Source organism: Pseudophryne corroboree, chromosome 4 (genome assembly GCF_028390025.1).
Source record: "Pseudophryne corroboree isolate aPseCor3 chromosome 4, aPseCor3.hap2, whole genome shotgun sequence".
NCBI classification, from domain to species: domain Eukaryota; kingdom Metazoa; phylum Chordata; class Amphibia; order Anura; family Myobatrachidae; genus Pseudophryne; species Pseudophryne corroboree.
The window spans coordinates 359059568-359077945 of NC_086447.1; the positions used below are offsets into that span (position 1 = coordinate 359059568).

At 46.3% G+C, this 18378-nt stretch overlaps 1 protein-coding gene across 1 annotated transcript in view; it reads right to left on the reverse strand.

The window, feature by feature from the left end:
- The window catches only part of PRSS56 (serine protease 56), a 240669-nt gene that overhangs the window by 23079 nt on the left and 199212 nt on the right, over positions 1-18378 (reverse strand). Inside the window, exons 15-17 of the mRNA XM_063919643.1 lie at positions 13210-13327; positions 12619-12696; positions 5838-5944 (exon numbers count right to left, since the gene is read on the reverse strand). Coding sequence (XP_063775713.1) covers positions 5838-5944; positions 12619-12696; positions 13210-13327 — 303 coding nt within the window. The remainder of the gene's footprint in view (positions 1-5837; positions 5945-12618; positions 12697-13209; positions 13328-18378) is intronic.

The window sequence follows — 18378 nt, forward strand, 5'->3', positions numbered from 1 at the left end:
TCCTCCCTTATACGTCACCTGCAGCGCATTCATAATAAGTCAGTGACAAGTTCAAAAACTTTGGGTGACAGCGGAAGCAGTCCACTGACCAGTAAATCCCTTCCTCTTGTAACCAAGCTCACGCAAACCACCCCACCAACTCCCTCAGTGTCAATTTCCTCCTTCCCCAGGAATGCCAATAGTCCTGCAGGCCATGTCACTGGCAAGTCTGACGAGTCCTCTCCTGCCTGGGATTCCTCCGATGCATCCTTGCGTGTAACGCCTACTGCTGCTGGCGCTGCTGTTGTTGCCGCTGGGAGTCGATGGTCATCCCAGAGGGGAAGTCGTAAGCCCACTTGTACTACTTCCAGTAAGCAATTGACTGTTCAACAGTCCTTTGCGAGGAAGATGAAATATCACAGCAGTCATCCTACTGCAAAGCGGATAACTGAGTCCTTGACAACTATGTTGGTGTTAGACAAGCGTCCGGTATCCGCCGTTAGTTCACAGGGAACTAGACAATTTATTGAGGCAGTGTGCCCCCGTTACCAAATACCATCTAGGTTCCACTTCTCTAGGCAGGCGATACCGAGAATGTACACGGACGTCAGAAAAAGACTCACCAGTCTCCTAAAAAATGCAGTTGTACCCAATGTCCACTTAACCACGGACATGTGGACAAGTGGAGCAGGGCAGGGTCAGGACTATATGACTGTGACAGCCCACTGGGTAGATGTATGGACTCCCGCCGCAAGAACAGCAGCGGCGGCACCAGTAGCAGCATCTCGCAAACGCCAACTCTTTCCTAGGCAGGCTACGCTTTGTATCACCGCTTTCCAGAATACGCACACAGCTGAAAACCTCTTACGGCAACTGAGGAAGATCATCGCGGAATGGCTTACCCCAATTGGACTCTCCTGTGGATTTGTGGCATCGGACAACGCCAGCAATATTGTGTGTGCATTAAATATGGGCAAATTCCAGCACGTCCCATGTTTTGCACATACCTTGAATTTGGTGGTGCAGAATTTTTTAAAAAACGACAGGGGCGTGCAAGAGATGCTGTCGGTGGCCAGAAAAATTGCGGGACACTTTCGGCGTACAGGCACCACGTACAGAAGACTGGAGCACCACCAAAAACTACTGAACCTGCCCTGCCATCATCTGAAGCAAGAAGTGGTAACGAGGTGGAATTCAACCCTCTATATGCTTCAGAGGTTGGAGGAGCAGCAAAAGGCCATTCAAGCCTATACAATTGAGCACGATATAGGAGATGGAATGCACCTGTCTCAAGTGCAGTGGAGAATGATTTCAACGTTGTGCAAGGTTCTGATGCCCTTTGAACTTGCCACACGTGAAGTCAGTTCAGACACTGCCAGCCTGAGTCAGGTCATTCCCCTCATCAGGCTTTTGCAGAAGAAGCTGGAGGCATTGAAGAAGGAGCTAAAAGGGAGCGATTCCGCTAGGCATGTGGGACTTGTGGATGCAGCCCTTAATTCGCTTAACAAGGATTCACGGGTGGTCAATCTGTTGAAATCAGAGCACTACATTTTGGCCACCGTGCTCGATCCTAGATTTAAAGCCTACCTTGGATCTCTCTTTCCGGCAGACACAGGTCTGCTGGGGTTGAAAGACCTGCTGGTGACAAAATTGTCAAGTCAAGCGGAACGCGACCTGTCAACATCTCCTCCTTCACATTCTCCCGCAACTGGGGGTGCGAGGAAAAGGCTCAGAATTCCGAGCCCACCCGCTGGCGGTGATGCAGGGCAGTCTGGAGCGACTGCTGATGCTGACATCTGGTCCGGACTGAAGGACCTGACAACGATTACGGACATGTCGTCTACTGTCACTGCATATGATTCTCTCAACATTGATAGAATGGTGGAGGATTATATGAGTGACCGCATCCAAGTAGGCACGTCACACAGTCCGTACTTATACTGGCAGGAAAAAGAGGCAATTTGGAGGCCCTTGCACAAACTGGCTTTATTCTACCTAAGTTGCCCTCCCACAAGTGTGTACTCCGAAAGAGTGTTTAGTGCCGCCGCTCACCTTGTCAGCAATCGGCGTACGAGGTTACATCCAGAAAATGTGGAGAAGATGATGTTCATTAAAATGAATTATAATCAATTCCTCCGCGGAGACATTGACCAGCAGCAATTGCCTCCACAAAGTACACAGGGAGCTGAGATGGTGGATTCCAGTGGGGACGAATTGATAATCTGTGAGGAGGGGGATGTACACGGTGATATATCGGAGGGTGAAGATGAGGTGGACATCTTGCCTCTGTAGAGCCAGTTTGTGCAAGGAGAGATTAATTGCTTCTTTTTTGGGGGGGGTCCAAACCAACCCGTCATATCAGTCACAGTCGTGTGGCAGACCCTGTCACTGAAATGATGGGTTGGTTAAAGTGTGCATGTCCTGTTTTGTTTATACAACATAAGGGTGGGTGGGAGGGCCCAAGGATAATTCCATCTTGCACCTCTTTTTTCTTTTCTTTTTCTTTGCATCATGTGCTGATTGGGGAGGGTTTTTTGGAAGGGACATCCTGCGTGACACTGCAGTGCCACTCCTAGATGGGCCCGGTGTTTGTGTCGGCCACTAGGGTCGCTAATCTTACTCACACAGCTACCTCATTGCGCCTCTTTTTTTCTTTGCGTCATGTGCTGTTTGGGGAGGGTTTTTTGGAAGGGACATCCTGCGTGACACTGCAGTGCCACTCCTAGATGTGCCCGGTGTTTGTGTCGGCCACTAGGGTCGCTAATCTTACTCACACAGCTACCTCATTGCGCCTCTTTTTTTCTTTGCATCATGTGCTGTTTGGGGAGGGTTTTTTGGAAGGGACATCCTGCGTGACACTGCAGTGCCACTCCTAGATGGGCCCGGTGTTTGTGTCGGCCACTAGGGTCGCTAATCTTACTCACACAGTCAGCTACCTCATTGCGCCTCTTTTTTTCTTTGCGTCATGTGCTGTTTGGGGAGGGTTTTTTGGAAGGGCCATCCTGCGTGACACTGCAGTGCCACTCCTAGATGGGCCCGGTGTTTGTGTCGGCCACTAGGGTCGCTAATCTTACTCACACAGCTACCTCATTGCGCCTCTTTTTTTCTTTGCGTCATGTGCTGTTTGGGGAGGGTTTTTTGGAAGGGCCATCCTGCGTGACACTGCAGTGCCACTCCTAGATGGGCCCGGTGTTTGTGTCGGCCACTAGGGTCGCTAATCTTACTCACACAGCTACCTCATTGCGCCTCTTTTTTTCTTTGCGTCATGTGCTGTTTGGGGAGGGTTTTTTGGAAGGGACATCCTGCGTGACACTGCAGTGCCACTCCTAGATGGGCCCGGTGTTTGTGTCGGCCACTAGGGTCGCTTATCTTACTCACACAGCGACCTCGGTGCAAATTTTAGGACTAAAAATAATATTGTGAGGTGTGAGGTATTCAGAATAGACTGAAAATGAGTGTAAATTATGGTTTTTGAGGTTAATAATACTTTGGGATCAAAATGACCCCCAAATTCTATGATTTAAGCTGTTTTTTAGTGTTTTTGGAAAAAAACACCCGAATCCAAAACACACCCGAATCCGACAAAAATAATTCGGTGAGGTTTTGCCAAAACGCGTTCGAACCCAAAACACGGCCGCGGAACCGAACCCAAAACCAAAACACAAAACCCGAAAAATTTCAGGCGCTCATCTCTAGACTGCCCAGTTGTGTGCTTTGAATCATGACCTTTATTTGTGCACAGCTGAAGCATTAGCTGAACTTATGCTCTCCAGTGGTGACTGCAAATAACACTAGAATGTGTATTTACTAAAGTGTGGGTTTTTAGAAATGGAGATGTTGCCCATAGCAACCATATTCTAGCTATTATCTTCTAGAAGGTGCTAGATAAATGATAAGGAAAATCTGAATGGTTGCAATGGATAACATCTCCACTTCTAAAAACCTGCACTTGAAATGTGGAGATGTTGTCCATAGTAACCAATCAGATTCTACTTATCACTTATCTAGAACCTTCTAGAACAGGCTTTTTCAACCAGTGTGCCGTGACCAGTTGCAAGGTGTGCCGCAGAGCTAGAGCAGCTTCCTGCACCGTCAGAATGAACTGTTGGCCTGGACTCTTCTTAGAGGATCAGTCGTGCTCCGGCCATGACCTATGCCTTGAAAACGATGTGATATCATAGGTCACGGCTGCCACATCTCACCACCCAGCTAGGCCACCCGCCTGCATACACATTTTCCAGTTCCTGCCTGCATACACAGCTTTCCTTGCCCACCCACATCCACACCTGCCCGACCGCCCGCTGCCCAGTATTCGCAGCACTTCACTATGAACAATCCCCGCCACTGAGGGACAGGGAGGAGGACAACTGATAATTTGTTATTTTATTTCTCCTGTGGGGAACAATAGGATTTCAATAGAATTTATGCGGGGAGAATAAGGATCTATGGGGGGAACAATGTGAATAATTCATGGGAAGCAATAGGATTTATGTGGGGAGCAACATGATTTATATCGGGAGCAATGTGATTGTTTTTTTCTGTGTAGGCCAATGTATGTGAAAGACCTATACGGTTGAAACGGCGTTTATTATTCCTTTGCTGCTACAGAAACAAGTATTACGGACATTAGATAAAATGCTATACATTGCAGGGACGCCTGCAAAGTTATAGGAGTCACCTATGAGCAGTTTTATAGTCAGTGAAACGACTATGTGTGCACTGAGTTCTTAATTTTCATTTTTAAGAGATTTATGTATGCTAATTATGTGTTATAGAGGCATTGAAGGTCCTTATTAGTATATTTATGGTTTGTGCAATATATAAAATCCGGCCGGTGATTGTATAAATATTTTTAATCATTGTGAGAGTGAATAAAACCTTTAATTGGATGCTAAGCGCAGTTCCAGTCTGTTTTTTTCTTGTTTTATTAAAGTGGTGGCAGAGGAACCAAGCCCCAGGAACGTGCGGCTAACATCTGATTTAAACACTAGCGCCCAATTCTGTGTTTTCACTCTGTTACCAGGTTCGGCATCTGCGTGTACTGTGCACTTACAGCTGTCACCCTATGCATGTGTCATTGGGAGAAGAAGGGGAAGGTTCCAGAGGATTCCTATCCAAAAGAATAGGCTACTATAAGCTAACACCATATCCAAATGGCATTAGCGTGCAGGGCCAAGCTCCAGAATACATCGCATTCCAGAGCTGGTAAATCCAACAGCATAGCAGACCCCATAGAAACCTATGGTGGCTGCTTTGTGGTCGGAAATGGAGGGAGAGATATCTGCTGCAATCCTTCCTTCTTAAATGCTGGGGATGCTTAATATTTGCGGGCACCACCCAGAATGGGTGTTTTCAGTGGGGATAGTCTGCATATATAATTTAATAAATATGCCCCTTAGTCTGAAAATGTTATCATCTTTGCACACAGCTGAACTGTATCTATTCAAAATAGTATCAGGATTATGGAAAAATGTGGATATACAGTATGTACATAGCAATCTAGAAAGGTATTAATATACTTCTGTAAGTTACAGTGCTATCTTTGGGGCACAAATGAAAGTGACCCCTTGGGTAATGTAATGTGTACAGTATAGCACCTGTACATCAGCTGCTAAAGCCTTATAAATGCCCTGCTGTCTGTAAAGTTCTTACAGTAATTATTCGCCATAGTTTAGTATATGGTATTATAGCAGTCTAGTGAGCATGCACTAAAAAAACTATTTCCCCCTAGTACATACATACATACATACATACATACATACATACAATGTTATATACTGTTGACAGTGCTATATAGATATTCTTCACCTACAGAAAGAAATAGCTTATTGGATGATGCTGCCATTTACTGTTCTCACCTCCTGGAACTTCATTGACAGCTGTCTCTCGGGTACCTGCAGGATCCATTTGTACTTCTCTTTAATGGACAGAACTTCATTAATTGCCTCTTTCAGACGAAGACACCCTGTGCACAATGTTAATAGATCAAATTCAGTTCAAGCACTTACTATTGTAAAGATGATTATAAGCAGTCTTCACTAACCCCATTGCCTTATTCAACCATCTAGTTGTATTAATAAAGGGCTGAAGAAGCACCATTGGCACTCCTCCCTCTACTTTCCTATATACTGTATTGGGGCTGATGCAGGGTTGGCCACATTTGCATCTCAAAAAGCAAGTGCAGACTGCATTCACTATAAATGCCACAATTGCTTGTACATGCAAAGCTGCAACTATTTATTACCAGTTATTTATATAGCGCACACATATTCTGCAGCGCTTTACAGAGAATATTTGCCCATTCTCATCTGTCCCTGCCCCAGTGGAGCTTACAATCTATATTCCCTACCACATGTACACACATTCATGCTAGGGTTAATTTTTGTTGGGAGCCAATTAACCTACCAGTATATTTTGGGATTGTGGGAGGAAACAGGAGTACCCAGAGGAAACCCACGCAAGTATGGTAAGAATATACAAACTCTGCACCATTAGGCCCATGGTGGGAATCAAACCCATGACCTCAATGCTGTGAGGCAGTAATGCAAACCATTACACCATCCGTACTGCCCACTATTGCAGGTTGCATGGTGGTCAACACTAGTTTATTCCAGGAATACAACACATTACACCCATGTTTTTAACCCTTAGCTTTGCTTCCAAAATTATATTTGCTATTATTCAACAAGAAAATTCAAATGCCTCTCTAACACAACATAAACTACTCTCTGTCTCATATATGTAATAAAAAATAAACATACAAAAATGTTATTAGATGCATGAGCAGCACAGAAATACCCTATGCCCAAACTCGGTCCTCAAGGTACCCCAACAGTTCAGGTTTTAGGGATATCCCTGCTTGAGCACAGATGGTATAATCAAACTGACTGAGGTACTGTTGGAGTCACCTGTGCCTAAGCATGGATATCCTTAAAACATGGATTGTTGGGTGCCTTGAGAACCAAGTTTGTTAACCACTGCCCTATGTCTAGGGTTGCCATAATATAGCCTAATCCGGGACACCTATGATTAATACAGGTTCTGCGGCTAATTACAACCAGGTAAAATGCAGGCTTGAATTTAGCCAGCCACAGAACCTGTGTTATTCATATGTGTCAAGGATTATAGGGATAATATGGCAACTCTGCCTACAGCAGAGGTCAGGCCTGCCATCAGGGGGGTTGTGTGGGTACAGCTTTCCTGGGCCCGGCGTCTCTAACAGAGAGGAGAGGGCCCAGGCCACTCATGACGCCGCCACGATGTCCGTCCCCGTTCGCCCGCAGACTCTATTGAAAATGTCCCTCTCAAGATGGGCACCTCAGAGGAGATAGTTATTAAAGATACTAGAGGAGGCTCTAGTATCTTTAATAACTATTTCCTCTGAGGTGCCGGACATTTTGGGAGGGACATTTTCAATAGTTTTTTACTTGAAGTGCCAGAACAGTCTGCTGATGCGGCGGCAGGGAGGTGGGGGAATCCCCTGGCAACAAGCAGAACCCCTGACAACAAGTAGGTACTGCATATCATGGTGACAAGGGCATTAACATCGGGGTATAATACCTTATATTGTCAGGGCATTACTGTGTGAGGCATAATATGGTGATGGGGCAAAACTGTTGGGGCATAGGAATTTTATTCCTAAATATATTTTCCGTTACTATATATATATATACACTGCTCAAAAAAATAAAGGAAACACTTAAACAACACATCCTAGATCTGAATGAATTAAATATTCTTATTAAATACTTTGTTCTTTACATAGTTGAATGTGCTGACAACAAAATCACACAAAAATTATCAATGGAAATCAAATTTATTAACCCATGGAGGTCTGGATTTGGAGTCACACTCAAAATTAAAGTGGAAAAACACACTACAGGCTGATCCAACTTTGATGTAATGTCCTTAAAACAAGTCAAAATGAGGCTCAGTAGTGTGTGTGGCCTTCACGTGCCTGTATGACCTCCCTACAACGCCTGGGCATGCTCCTGATAAGGTGGCGGATGGTCTCCTGAGGGATCTCCTCCCAGACCTGGACTAAAGCATCTGCCAACTCCTGGACAGTCTGTGGTGCAACGTGGCATTGGTGGATGGAGCGAGACATGATGTCCCAGATGTGCTCAATTGGATTCAGGTCTGGGGAACGGGCGGGCCAGTCCATAGCATCAACACCTTCGTCTTGCAGGAACTGCTGACACACTCCAGCCACATGAGGTCTAGCATTGTCTTGCATTAGGAGGAACCCAGGGCCAACCGCACCAGCATATGGTCTCACAAGGGGTCTGAGGATCTCATCTCGGTACCTAATGGCAGTCAGGCTACCTCTGGTGAGCACATGGAGGGCTGTGCGGCCCCCCCCAAAGAAATGCCACCCTACACCATTACTGACCCACTGCCAAACCGGTCATGCTGGAGGATGTTGCAGGCAGCAGAACGTTCTCCTTGGCGTCTCCAGACTCTGTCACGTCTGTCACATGTGCTCAGTGAGAACCTGCTTTCATCTATGAAGAGCGCAGGGTGCCAGTGGCGAATTTGTCAATCTTGGTGTTCTCTGGCAAATGCCAAACGTCCTGCACAGTGTTGGGCTGTAAGCACAACCCCCACCTGTGGACGTCGGGCCCTCATACCACCCTCATGGAGTCTGTTTCTGATCGTTTGAGTAGACACATGCACATTTGTGGCTTGCTGGAGGTCATTTTGCTGGGCTCTGGCAGTGCTCCTCCTGTTCCTCCTTGCACAAAGGCGGAGGTAGCGGTCCTGCTGCTGGGTTGTTGGCCTCCTCCATGTCTCCTGATGTACTGACCTGTCTCCTGATAGCGCCTCCATGCTCTGGACACTACGCTGACAGACACAGCAAACCTTCTTGCCACAGCTCGCATTGATGTGCCATCCTGGATGAGCTGCACTACCTGAGCCACTTGTGTGGGTTGTAGACTCCATCTCATGCTACCACTAGAGTGAAAGCACCGCCAGCTTTCAAAAGTGACCAAAACATCAGCCAGAAAGCATAGGAGCTGAGAAGTGGTCTGTGGTCACCACCTGCAGAACAACTCCTTTATTGGGGGTGTCTTGCTAATTGCCTAGAATTTCCACCTGTTGTCTATTCCATTTGCACAACAGCATGTGAAATTGATTGTCAATCAGTGTTGCTTCCTAAGTGGACAGTTTGATTTCACAGAAGTGTGATTGACTTGGAGTTACATTGTGTTGTTTAAGTGTTCCCTTTATTTTTTTGAGCAGTGTATATATATATATATATAATTATATATATATATATATATATATATATATATATATATATATACACACACACATATGTATGTATGTATCATTATATATATATAGCATACAGTTCCATTATGGAGGATAACCCGCACCAAGATTAATATTTTAATTATGTCAATGTTGGGGATACCTTGTCACAGTATGAGGTTATGTACGAAGATTTTGGATGGTGCTACCAACTAGTTTAACATATGTACATACAAATTCTCAAGAGAGGGAAGAAAAAATAAACTAGTTGCTGCTTGGGTGCACACAATCCCCAACTAGAAATTTGATTAAAATGTATACTTTATTAGATTGTTAGAATCACTATTCCCAGTATGAATATAATATACTGGCTTCAATGCTCATATTGTATTAATTGAAGAAATGTTTGTATCTTATTATTCCTGGGATATACTTATCCTTTATTGTGTAGATAGTGGGGGTAATTCCAAGTTGATCGCAGCAGGATTTTTGATAGCAATTGGGCAAAACCATGTGCACTGCAGGGGAGGCAGATATAACATGTGCAGAAAGAGTTAGATTTGGGTGGGTTATTTTATTTCTGTGCAGGGTAAATACTGGCTGCTTTATTTTTACACTGCAATTTAGATTGCAGATTGAACTCACCACACCCAAATCTAACTCTCTCTGCACATGTTATATCTGCCTCCCCTGCAGTGCACATGGTTTTGCCCAATTGCTATCAAAAATCCTGCTGCGATCAACTTGGAATTACCCCCAGTGTTCACACGTGTAGCATTGTAACAGTGCTATGTTAATGTGTTTAAATAAATACAAAGCCTGCTCTTTTATACACACTGAGACACTTTCAGAATTGTCCTTAAATTAGATGATGTATTATATCTGCAAGGTTGTAGTTCAAGTCTATATAAATGTATCCAAGAATGATATTTATAAACTTATGCCATCCCCTCCATGTTCCATAAAAGGATACTTTTTATACAAGTGAATGGAATGTTACAGAACCATTAAATAACTTGTATAGAAGACACTCCTTTCATATACTTGATGATGGCAGATTTTAATGTATGAATATGATCAGTAATATGCTTTTTAGCACTTGCATTTCAAAGTAGCCCCCTTCGGCCGCCCACAGCAGAGAACTGCTTTCTCAGCACTGTACAGCGGGTGGCGGAGCCAGGATGACATGATTGTGATGCCATGCCCTGGACAGAACACCTTGCCACCGGTCACGCCCCCGGACAGCCCACCTTGCCGCCGGCCACGCTCCCATGCGCCTACGGGATACGGTCGTTAGGGCGACACAGCTTAGGTCGACAGTCATTAGGTCGATCACTGAAGGTCGACATGCATTATGTCTATGTGGTCATTAGGTCGACATGTACTAGGTCGACAGGTCAAAAGGTCGACATGAGTTTTTCACATTTTTGTTCATTTTTTGGACTTTTTCATACTTGACGATCCACGTGGACTACAACTGGGAACAGTAAACTTGCCTGAAGCATGGCGAGTGAAGCAAGCCATGCGAGGGGACGCGGTGCACTAATTGGGGTTCCCCGTCACTTTACGAAGAAAATGACACCAAAAAAAGTCCAAAAACCCATGTCGACCTTTTGACCTGTCGACCTAGTAATGTCAACCTAATGACCATGTCGACCTATTGTCCCTGTCGACCTAGTGCATGTCGACCTTCCATGGTCGACCTGATGACTGTCGACCTATGTTGAGTGGAGGCAGCAAGGTAGGCAACTATGCGCTGTGTTTTTATTTTCTTTTTCATTGTTTTTTAAATATTAGCGGGAGTTAATACTACATTAAATAGATCACAATAAATATCATGAAATATTCCATGGTTTTTAAAATTATGATAAAGTCTACAAATATGCAATAACAACCAAAACTTCCTCCATGACTCTGCAGGAGAGACGGAGGCTGACTTATCATATATATGCAAAATGTGTGTGACTGACTCCTCTGCAATTTATTATTATGTAGGATTATGTTTGCCATAATATCCCTTTAAAATGGAACACCTGTGATTTACACAGGTTCAGGGCCACACTAAGTTGTGGGGGTCACCACATATTGATGCCCAACTCCCCCCCCCCCCCCCAAGTGCTGTAGCCAATACTACTATGCCCCTGCATAATAGCACTAATAATAAAGATATAGACACATGATTGGTGCGAACTGTGATGTACACTGGGGAGCAGTGGGGCCAACAGGAAGGGTGGTCTCTGGATGGCCAAGTGTCATCTTGCAATGCCAGGTTTCCAGCTGTAGTCCCCTACCACAGCTGCTGTCATTGCAATGGGCAGGGGGATGGCAGAGCACACACAGGAGTGGGCCGGGAACTAAGCCCTGGTGCTGACCTGTCAGGACTCGGTGGTCGTGACTGGAGAGGATCACACTCTCAGCTGCACTCTTCCTTCTGCCAGAAGCTCTGTCTCCAACTGTTCACCAAGTAGCAGCCAGCAAGAATCCAGGCGAGCGAGACGAGCACATCCACCCCAGCAGAGGGAAAGATGGAGACATTGTACTGGGTGGTGAGTAGGGAGTAGGTCTTTGTGGCTGATAGAGTGTCGCTGTGATGTTGCCAGGAGGGAGCTGGTCACACCAGGGAGTGTGTACAGTGGGACAGGTGGGGCAATGTGTGTGGACACACCATCTATAATCCGGCCCTGCACAGGTTCTATGGCTGGCAATAGTCAAGCCTGCAATTCATCAGGTTTTAATTGGAATCAGCATGTAATACCGATGGCCGGGATGCCAGCAGCGGGGTGAGCGCTAATCAGCCTTTTCGCCCATAGAGGGAGAATAGCCTGTGGGGCCGGGAATCCAGCGCCGGCATTGTACCGCTGTGCGGGATCGTGGTGTTGGCATTGTGATCGCCGGGATCCTGTGCAGCGGTATCTTCACCACTTCCCGTTTTAATCAACCACAGAACCTTTGTAAATCAAAGTTGTGCCAGATTAAAGTGATATTAAGGCAAGCCTCTGTAGGATGCATGTCTCTTGCTGACACATTGCAGAGTGCTTTGCTGGAATTTGTGTCTTGTTTTTTTCTTGTCTAGATTAACCCCTCCCTTACACGCACCTGCAATGGGCCAATAAATTAATTATGAGCAACTTTTATTTTGAAAAACAACCATCCCCAATTTCAGTTGTTATATACACTGGAAAGGACTGGAGAGAAACAACCAATAATCAGGGGCCACAACTCATGATAATCTATACTGTGGACTCAGATATGATTATTTGTAAATATTAAAATTTTGTATGTAAATATTTAATTGACTCAGTCGTCAGAACAATAGCAATTCTCCAATTCCAATAATTTATGCAGGTATATATATATGTGACTCATTGTAAGGTGGTACAGTACCTTGAACATTTGCTTCTCCAGCAGCTCTTGTGGTGTCTCTCTTTTGCGGCTGGGAATGACCCGGAGTTGACTTCTTTTCTGTTAAATAGGATTACACAAGTTAATTAAATAGTAGTTTGGCCCCACTAGATGTGAGCTGTTGATTTACACTTCATTGCAGAAAGTACATAGGGCCTGATTCATGTTTGTAAGTAAAGCATAAAAGCAAGCAACTGGGTAAAACCATGTTGAACTGCAGGTGGGGCAGATGTAATATGTGCAGAGAGATTTAGATTTGGGTGGGTTGTATTCAAACTGTAATATAAATGCAGTGTAAAAACAAAGCTAACATTTGTGGGCTACATGCAACAGCAGACAGTATTTACTGTGCACAGAAAAAATATAAATGTATTTGCTCCCCTTGCATGGCAATGTGGTTTGTTCCAGACACAAAGGTACTTGCTTTTTTGCTTTATTTACAAACATGAATCAGGCCCACAGCTCAGAATAAAGTATCATGATACTCCTGTTTGAAGACTACAACCCAAATAAATACTGTATGGAGCTACACAGGTAATGTGGTGATACTGTATGATAAAGTAATCTTTATACCTAGATCTGACATTGCAGGGTCGTCTGTGAAGAGTCCCTCTCTTCTGAGCTGTGACTTCAGACTGTGAATGACCTGCCATCCTTCTTCTTTTAGTTCTTCTACTGCTCCATCATTCATCTGGACATCAAGAAAGCAACATTTTAGCTTCCATAAAAGACGACTTACTAAATGATTTGAGGGGACACTGCACACAAGGGAGGAATAAAACCTTTCTATGTGCTGAGGGTAGTCATATTATTACCATAGATGTACACCATAGGATTTACTTACTTATATTTTGTTGGAACAGGCAGCATGGCCCAAAGGAGTCAAAGAACAGCCTCCATTCATTGGGTTACCCTAGTTTCACCAGTACAGTACATACCACTACAAGAATACACCAACATGCCTGAAAGGAGATTTCCTATCATTTCTTTACTGTTTGATTGCCAGCAGCAATAGCGGCCCAGCAGAACAGTTCCCAGGATACATGACCAAGGGTCCAAAATATCATTCTGAATATTGCGTCCACCTCTGTATCAGGCCCATAGATACATAAATATTTATTTCTCTGACGTCCTAAGTGGATGCTGGGGACTCCGTAAGGACCATGGGGAATAGCGGCTCCGCAGGAGACAGGGCACAAAAGTAAAAGCTTTAGGATCAGGTGGTGTGCACTGGCTCCTCCCCCTATGACCCTCCTCCAAGCCTCAGTTAGGTTTTTGTGCCCGGCCGAGAAGGGTGCAATCTAGGTGGCTCTCCTAAAGAGCTGCTTAGAGTAAAAGTTTTGTTAGGTTTTTTATTTTCAGTGAGTCCTGCTGGCAACAGGCTCACTGCAACGCGGGACTTAGGGGAGAAGAAGTGAACTCACCTGCGTGCAGGATGGATTGGCTTCTTAGGCTACTGGACACTAGCTCCAGAGGGACGATCACAGGTACAGCCTGGATGGGTCACCGGAGCCGCGCCGCCGGCCCCCTTGCAGATGCTGAAGAAAGAAGAGGTCCAGAAATCGGCGGCTGAAGACATCCTTGTCTTCTTAAGGTAGCGCACAGCACTGCAGCTGTGCGCCATTGCTCTCAGCACACTTCACACCAGCGGTCACTGAGGGTGCAGGGCGCTGGGGGGGGGCGCCCTGGGCAGCAATGTTAATACCTAAACTGGCTAAAAATACATCACATATAGCCCCTGGGCTATATGGATGTATTTAACCCCTGCCAGGAATCCAGAAAAACCGGGAGAAGAGCCCGCCGAAAAGGGGGCGGGGCCTATCTCCTCAGCACACAGCGCCATTTTTCCCACACAGCTCTGCTGGTGGGAAGGCTCCCAGGATCTCCCCTGCACTGCACTACAGAAACAGGGTTAAAACAGAGAGGGGGGGGCATTTTGTGTGGCGATATTATAATATATTAAGATGCTATAAGGGAAAACACTTATTATAAGGTTGTCCCTGTATAATTATAGCGTTTTGGTGTGTGCTGGCAAACTCTCCCTCTGTCTCCCCAAAGGGCTAGTGGGGTCCTGTCCTCTATCAGAGCATTCCCTGTGTGTGTGCTGTGTGTCGGTACGTGTGTGTCGACATGTATGAGGACGATGTTGGTGTGGAGGCGGAGCAATTGCCTGTAATGGTGATGTCACCCCCTAGGGAGTCGACACCGGAATGGATGGCTTATTTATGGAATTACGTGATAATGTCAACACGCTGCAAGGTCGGTTGACGACATGAGACGGCCGGCAAACCAATTAGTACCTGTCCAGGCGTCTCAAACACCGTCAGGGGCTTTAAAACGCCCATTACCTCAGTCGGTCGACACAGACACAGACACGGACACTGACTCCAGTGTCGACGGTGAAGAAACAGACGTATTTTCCAGTGGGGCCACACGTTACATGATAAGGGCAATGAAGGAGGTGTTACATATTTCTGATACTACAAGTACCACAAAAAAGGGTATTATGTGGGGTGTGGAAAAACTACCTGTAGTTTTTCCTGAATCAGATGAATTAAAAATTGCTAATATCTAAGAAATTATTGGCGTTATACCCTTTCCCGCCAGAAGTTAGGGCGCGTTGGGAAACACCCCCTAAGGTGGATAAGGCATTCACACGCTTATCAAAACAAGTGGCGTTACCATCTCCAGATACGGCCGCCCTCAAGGAGCCAGCTGATAGGAGGCTGGAAAATATCCTAAAAAGTATATACACACATACTGGTGTTATACTGCGACCAGCGATCGCCTCAGCCTGGATGTGCAGCGCTGGGGTGGCTTGGTCGGATTCCCTGACTGAAAATATTGAGCATTTCTATATATGCGAGATGCACAGAGGGATATTTGCACCCTGGCATCAAGAGTAAGTGCGATGCCCATTTCTGTTAGAAAATGTTTATGGGCACGACAGTGGTCAGGTGATGTGGATTCCAAACGGCACATGGAAGTATTGCCGTATAAAGGGGAGGAGTTATTTGGGGTCGGTCTATCGGACCTGGTGACCTCGGCAACAGCTGGAAATCCACCTTTTTTACCCCAAGTCACCTCTCAGCAGAAAAAGACACCGTCTTTTCAGCCTCAGTCCCTTTGTCCCCATAAGGGCAAGCGGGTAGAAGGCCAGTCATATCTACCCCGGGGTAGAGGAAAGGGAAAAAGACTGCAGCAGGCAGCCCCTTCCCAGGAACAGAAGCCCTCCACAGCTTCTGCCAAATCCTCAGCGTGACGCTGGGGCCTTACAAGCGGACCCAGGTGCGGTGGGGGGTCGTCTCAAGATTTTCAGCGCGCAGTGGGCTCACTCGCAAGTGGACCCCTGGATCTTACAGGTAGTTTCCCAGGGTTACAGATTGGAATTCGAGACGTCTCCCCCTCGCAGGTTCCTGAAGTCTGCGTTACCAACGTCTCCCTCCGACAGGGAGGCAGTATTGGAAGAAATTCACAAGCTGGATTCCCAGCAGGTGATAATCAAAGTACCCCTCCTTCAACAAGGGAAGGGGTATTATTCCACACTATTTGTGGTACCAAAGCCAGACGGCTCGGTGAGACCTATTCTAAATCTAAAATCTTTGAACACTTACATACAAAGGTTCAAATTCAAGATGGAGTCACTCAGAGCAGTGATAGCGAACCTGGAAGAGGGACACTATATGGTGTCCCTGGACATCAAGGATGCTTACCTTCATGTCCCAAATTGCCCTTCTCACCAAGGGTACCTCAGGTTCGGGGTACAGAACTGTCACTATCAGTTTTAGACGCTGCCGTTTGGATTGTCCACGGCACCCCGAGTCTTTACCAATGTAATGGCCGAAATGATGATTCTTCTTCGAAGAAAAGGCATCTTAATTATCCCTTACTTGGACGATCTCCTGATAAGGGCAAAGTCCAAGGAACAGTTGGAGGTCGGAGTAGCACTATCTCGGATACTGCTACAACAACACGGGTGGATTCTAAATATTCCAAAAGATCCCGACGACACGTCTGCTGTTCCTAGGGATAATTCTGGACACAGTCCAGAAAAAGGTGATTCTCCTGGAGGAGAAAGCCATGGAGTTATCCGAGCTAGTCAGGAACCTCCAAAAACCAGGAAAAGTGTTAGTGCATCATTGCACAAGGGTCCTGGGAAAAATGGTGGCTTCCTACGAAGCGATTCCATTCGGCAGATTTCACGCATTTTTCAGTGGGATCTGCTGGACAAATGGTCCGGATCGCATCTTCAGATGCATCAGCGGATAACCCTGTCTCCAAGGACAAGGGTGTCTCTTCTGTGGTGGCTGCAGAGTGCCCATCTATTAGAGGGCCACAGATTCGGCATTCAGGACTGGGTCCTGGTGACCACGGGTGCCAGCCTGAGGGGCTGGGGAACAGTCACACAGGGAAGAAATTTCCAGGGAGTGGGGTCAAGTCTGGAGACTTCACTTCACATAAATATACTGGAGCTAAAGGCAATTTACAATGCTCTAAGCCTAGCAAGACCTCTGCTTCAGGGTCAACCGGTGCTAATCCAGTCGGACAACATCACGGCAGTCGCCCACGTAAACAGAGAGGGCGACATAAGAAGCAGGAGGGTAATGGCAGAAGCTGCAAGGATTCTTCGCTGCGCGGAAAATCATGTGATAGCACTGTCAGCAGTGTTTATTCCGGGAGTGGACAACTGGGAAGCAGACTTCCTCAGCAGGCGATCTCCACCCGGGAGAGTGGGGACTTCACACGGAAGTCTTCCACATGATTGTGAACCATTGGGAAAAACCAAAGGTGGACATGATGGCGTCCCGCCTCAACAAAAAACTGGACAGGTATTGCGCCAGGTCAAGGGACCCTCAGGCAATAGCTGTGGACGCTCTGGTAACACCGTGGGTGTACCAGTCAGGGTATGTGTTCCCTCCTCTTCCTCTCATACCCAAGGTAGTGAGAATTATAAGACGGAGAGGAGTAAGAACTATACTCGTGGCTCCGGATTGGCCAAGGAGGACTTGGTACCCGGAACTTCAAGAGATGCTCACAGAGGACCCAGGGCCTCTGCCGCTAAGAAGGGACTTGCTTCAGCAAGGACCATGTCTGTTCCAAGACTTACCGCGGCTGCCTTGATGGCATGGCGGTTGAACGCCGGATCCTAAGGGAAAAAGGCATTCCGGAAGAGGTCATCCCTACCCTGGTCAAAGCCAGGATGGAGGTGACCGCACAACATTATCGCCACATTTGGCGAAAATATGTTGCGTGGTGTGAGGCCGGGAAGGCCCCCACGGAGGAATTTCAACTCGGTCGATTCCTGCATTTCCTGCAAACAGGAGTGTCTATGGGCCTCAAATTGGGGTCCATTAAGGTTCAAATTTCGGCCCTGTCGATTTTCTTCCAGAAAGAATTGGCTTCAGTTCCTGAAGTCCAGACGTTTGTCAGGGGAGTACTGCATATACAGCCCCCTTTTGTGCCTCCAGTGGCACCGTGGGATCTCAATGTAGCTCTGGGATTCCTTAAATCACATTGGTTTGAACCGCTCAAATCTGTGGATTTAAAATATCTCACATGGAAAGTGACCATGCTGTTGGCCCTGGCCTCGGCCAGGCGAGTGTCAGAATTGGCGGCTTTGTCTCACAAAAGCCCATATCTGATTTTCCATTCTTACAGGGCAGAACTGCGGTTTCGTCCCCAGTTTCTCCCTAAGGTGGTGTCAGCGTTTCACCTGAACCAGCCTATTGTGGTACCTGCGGC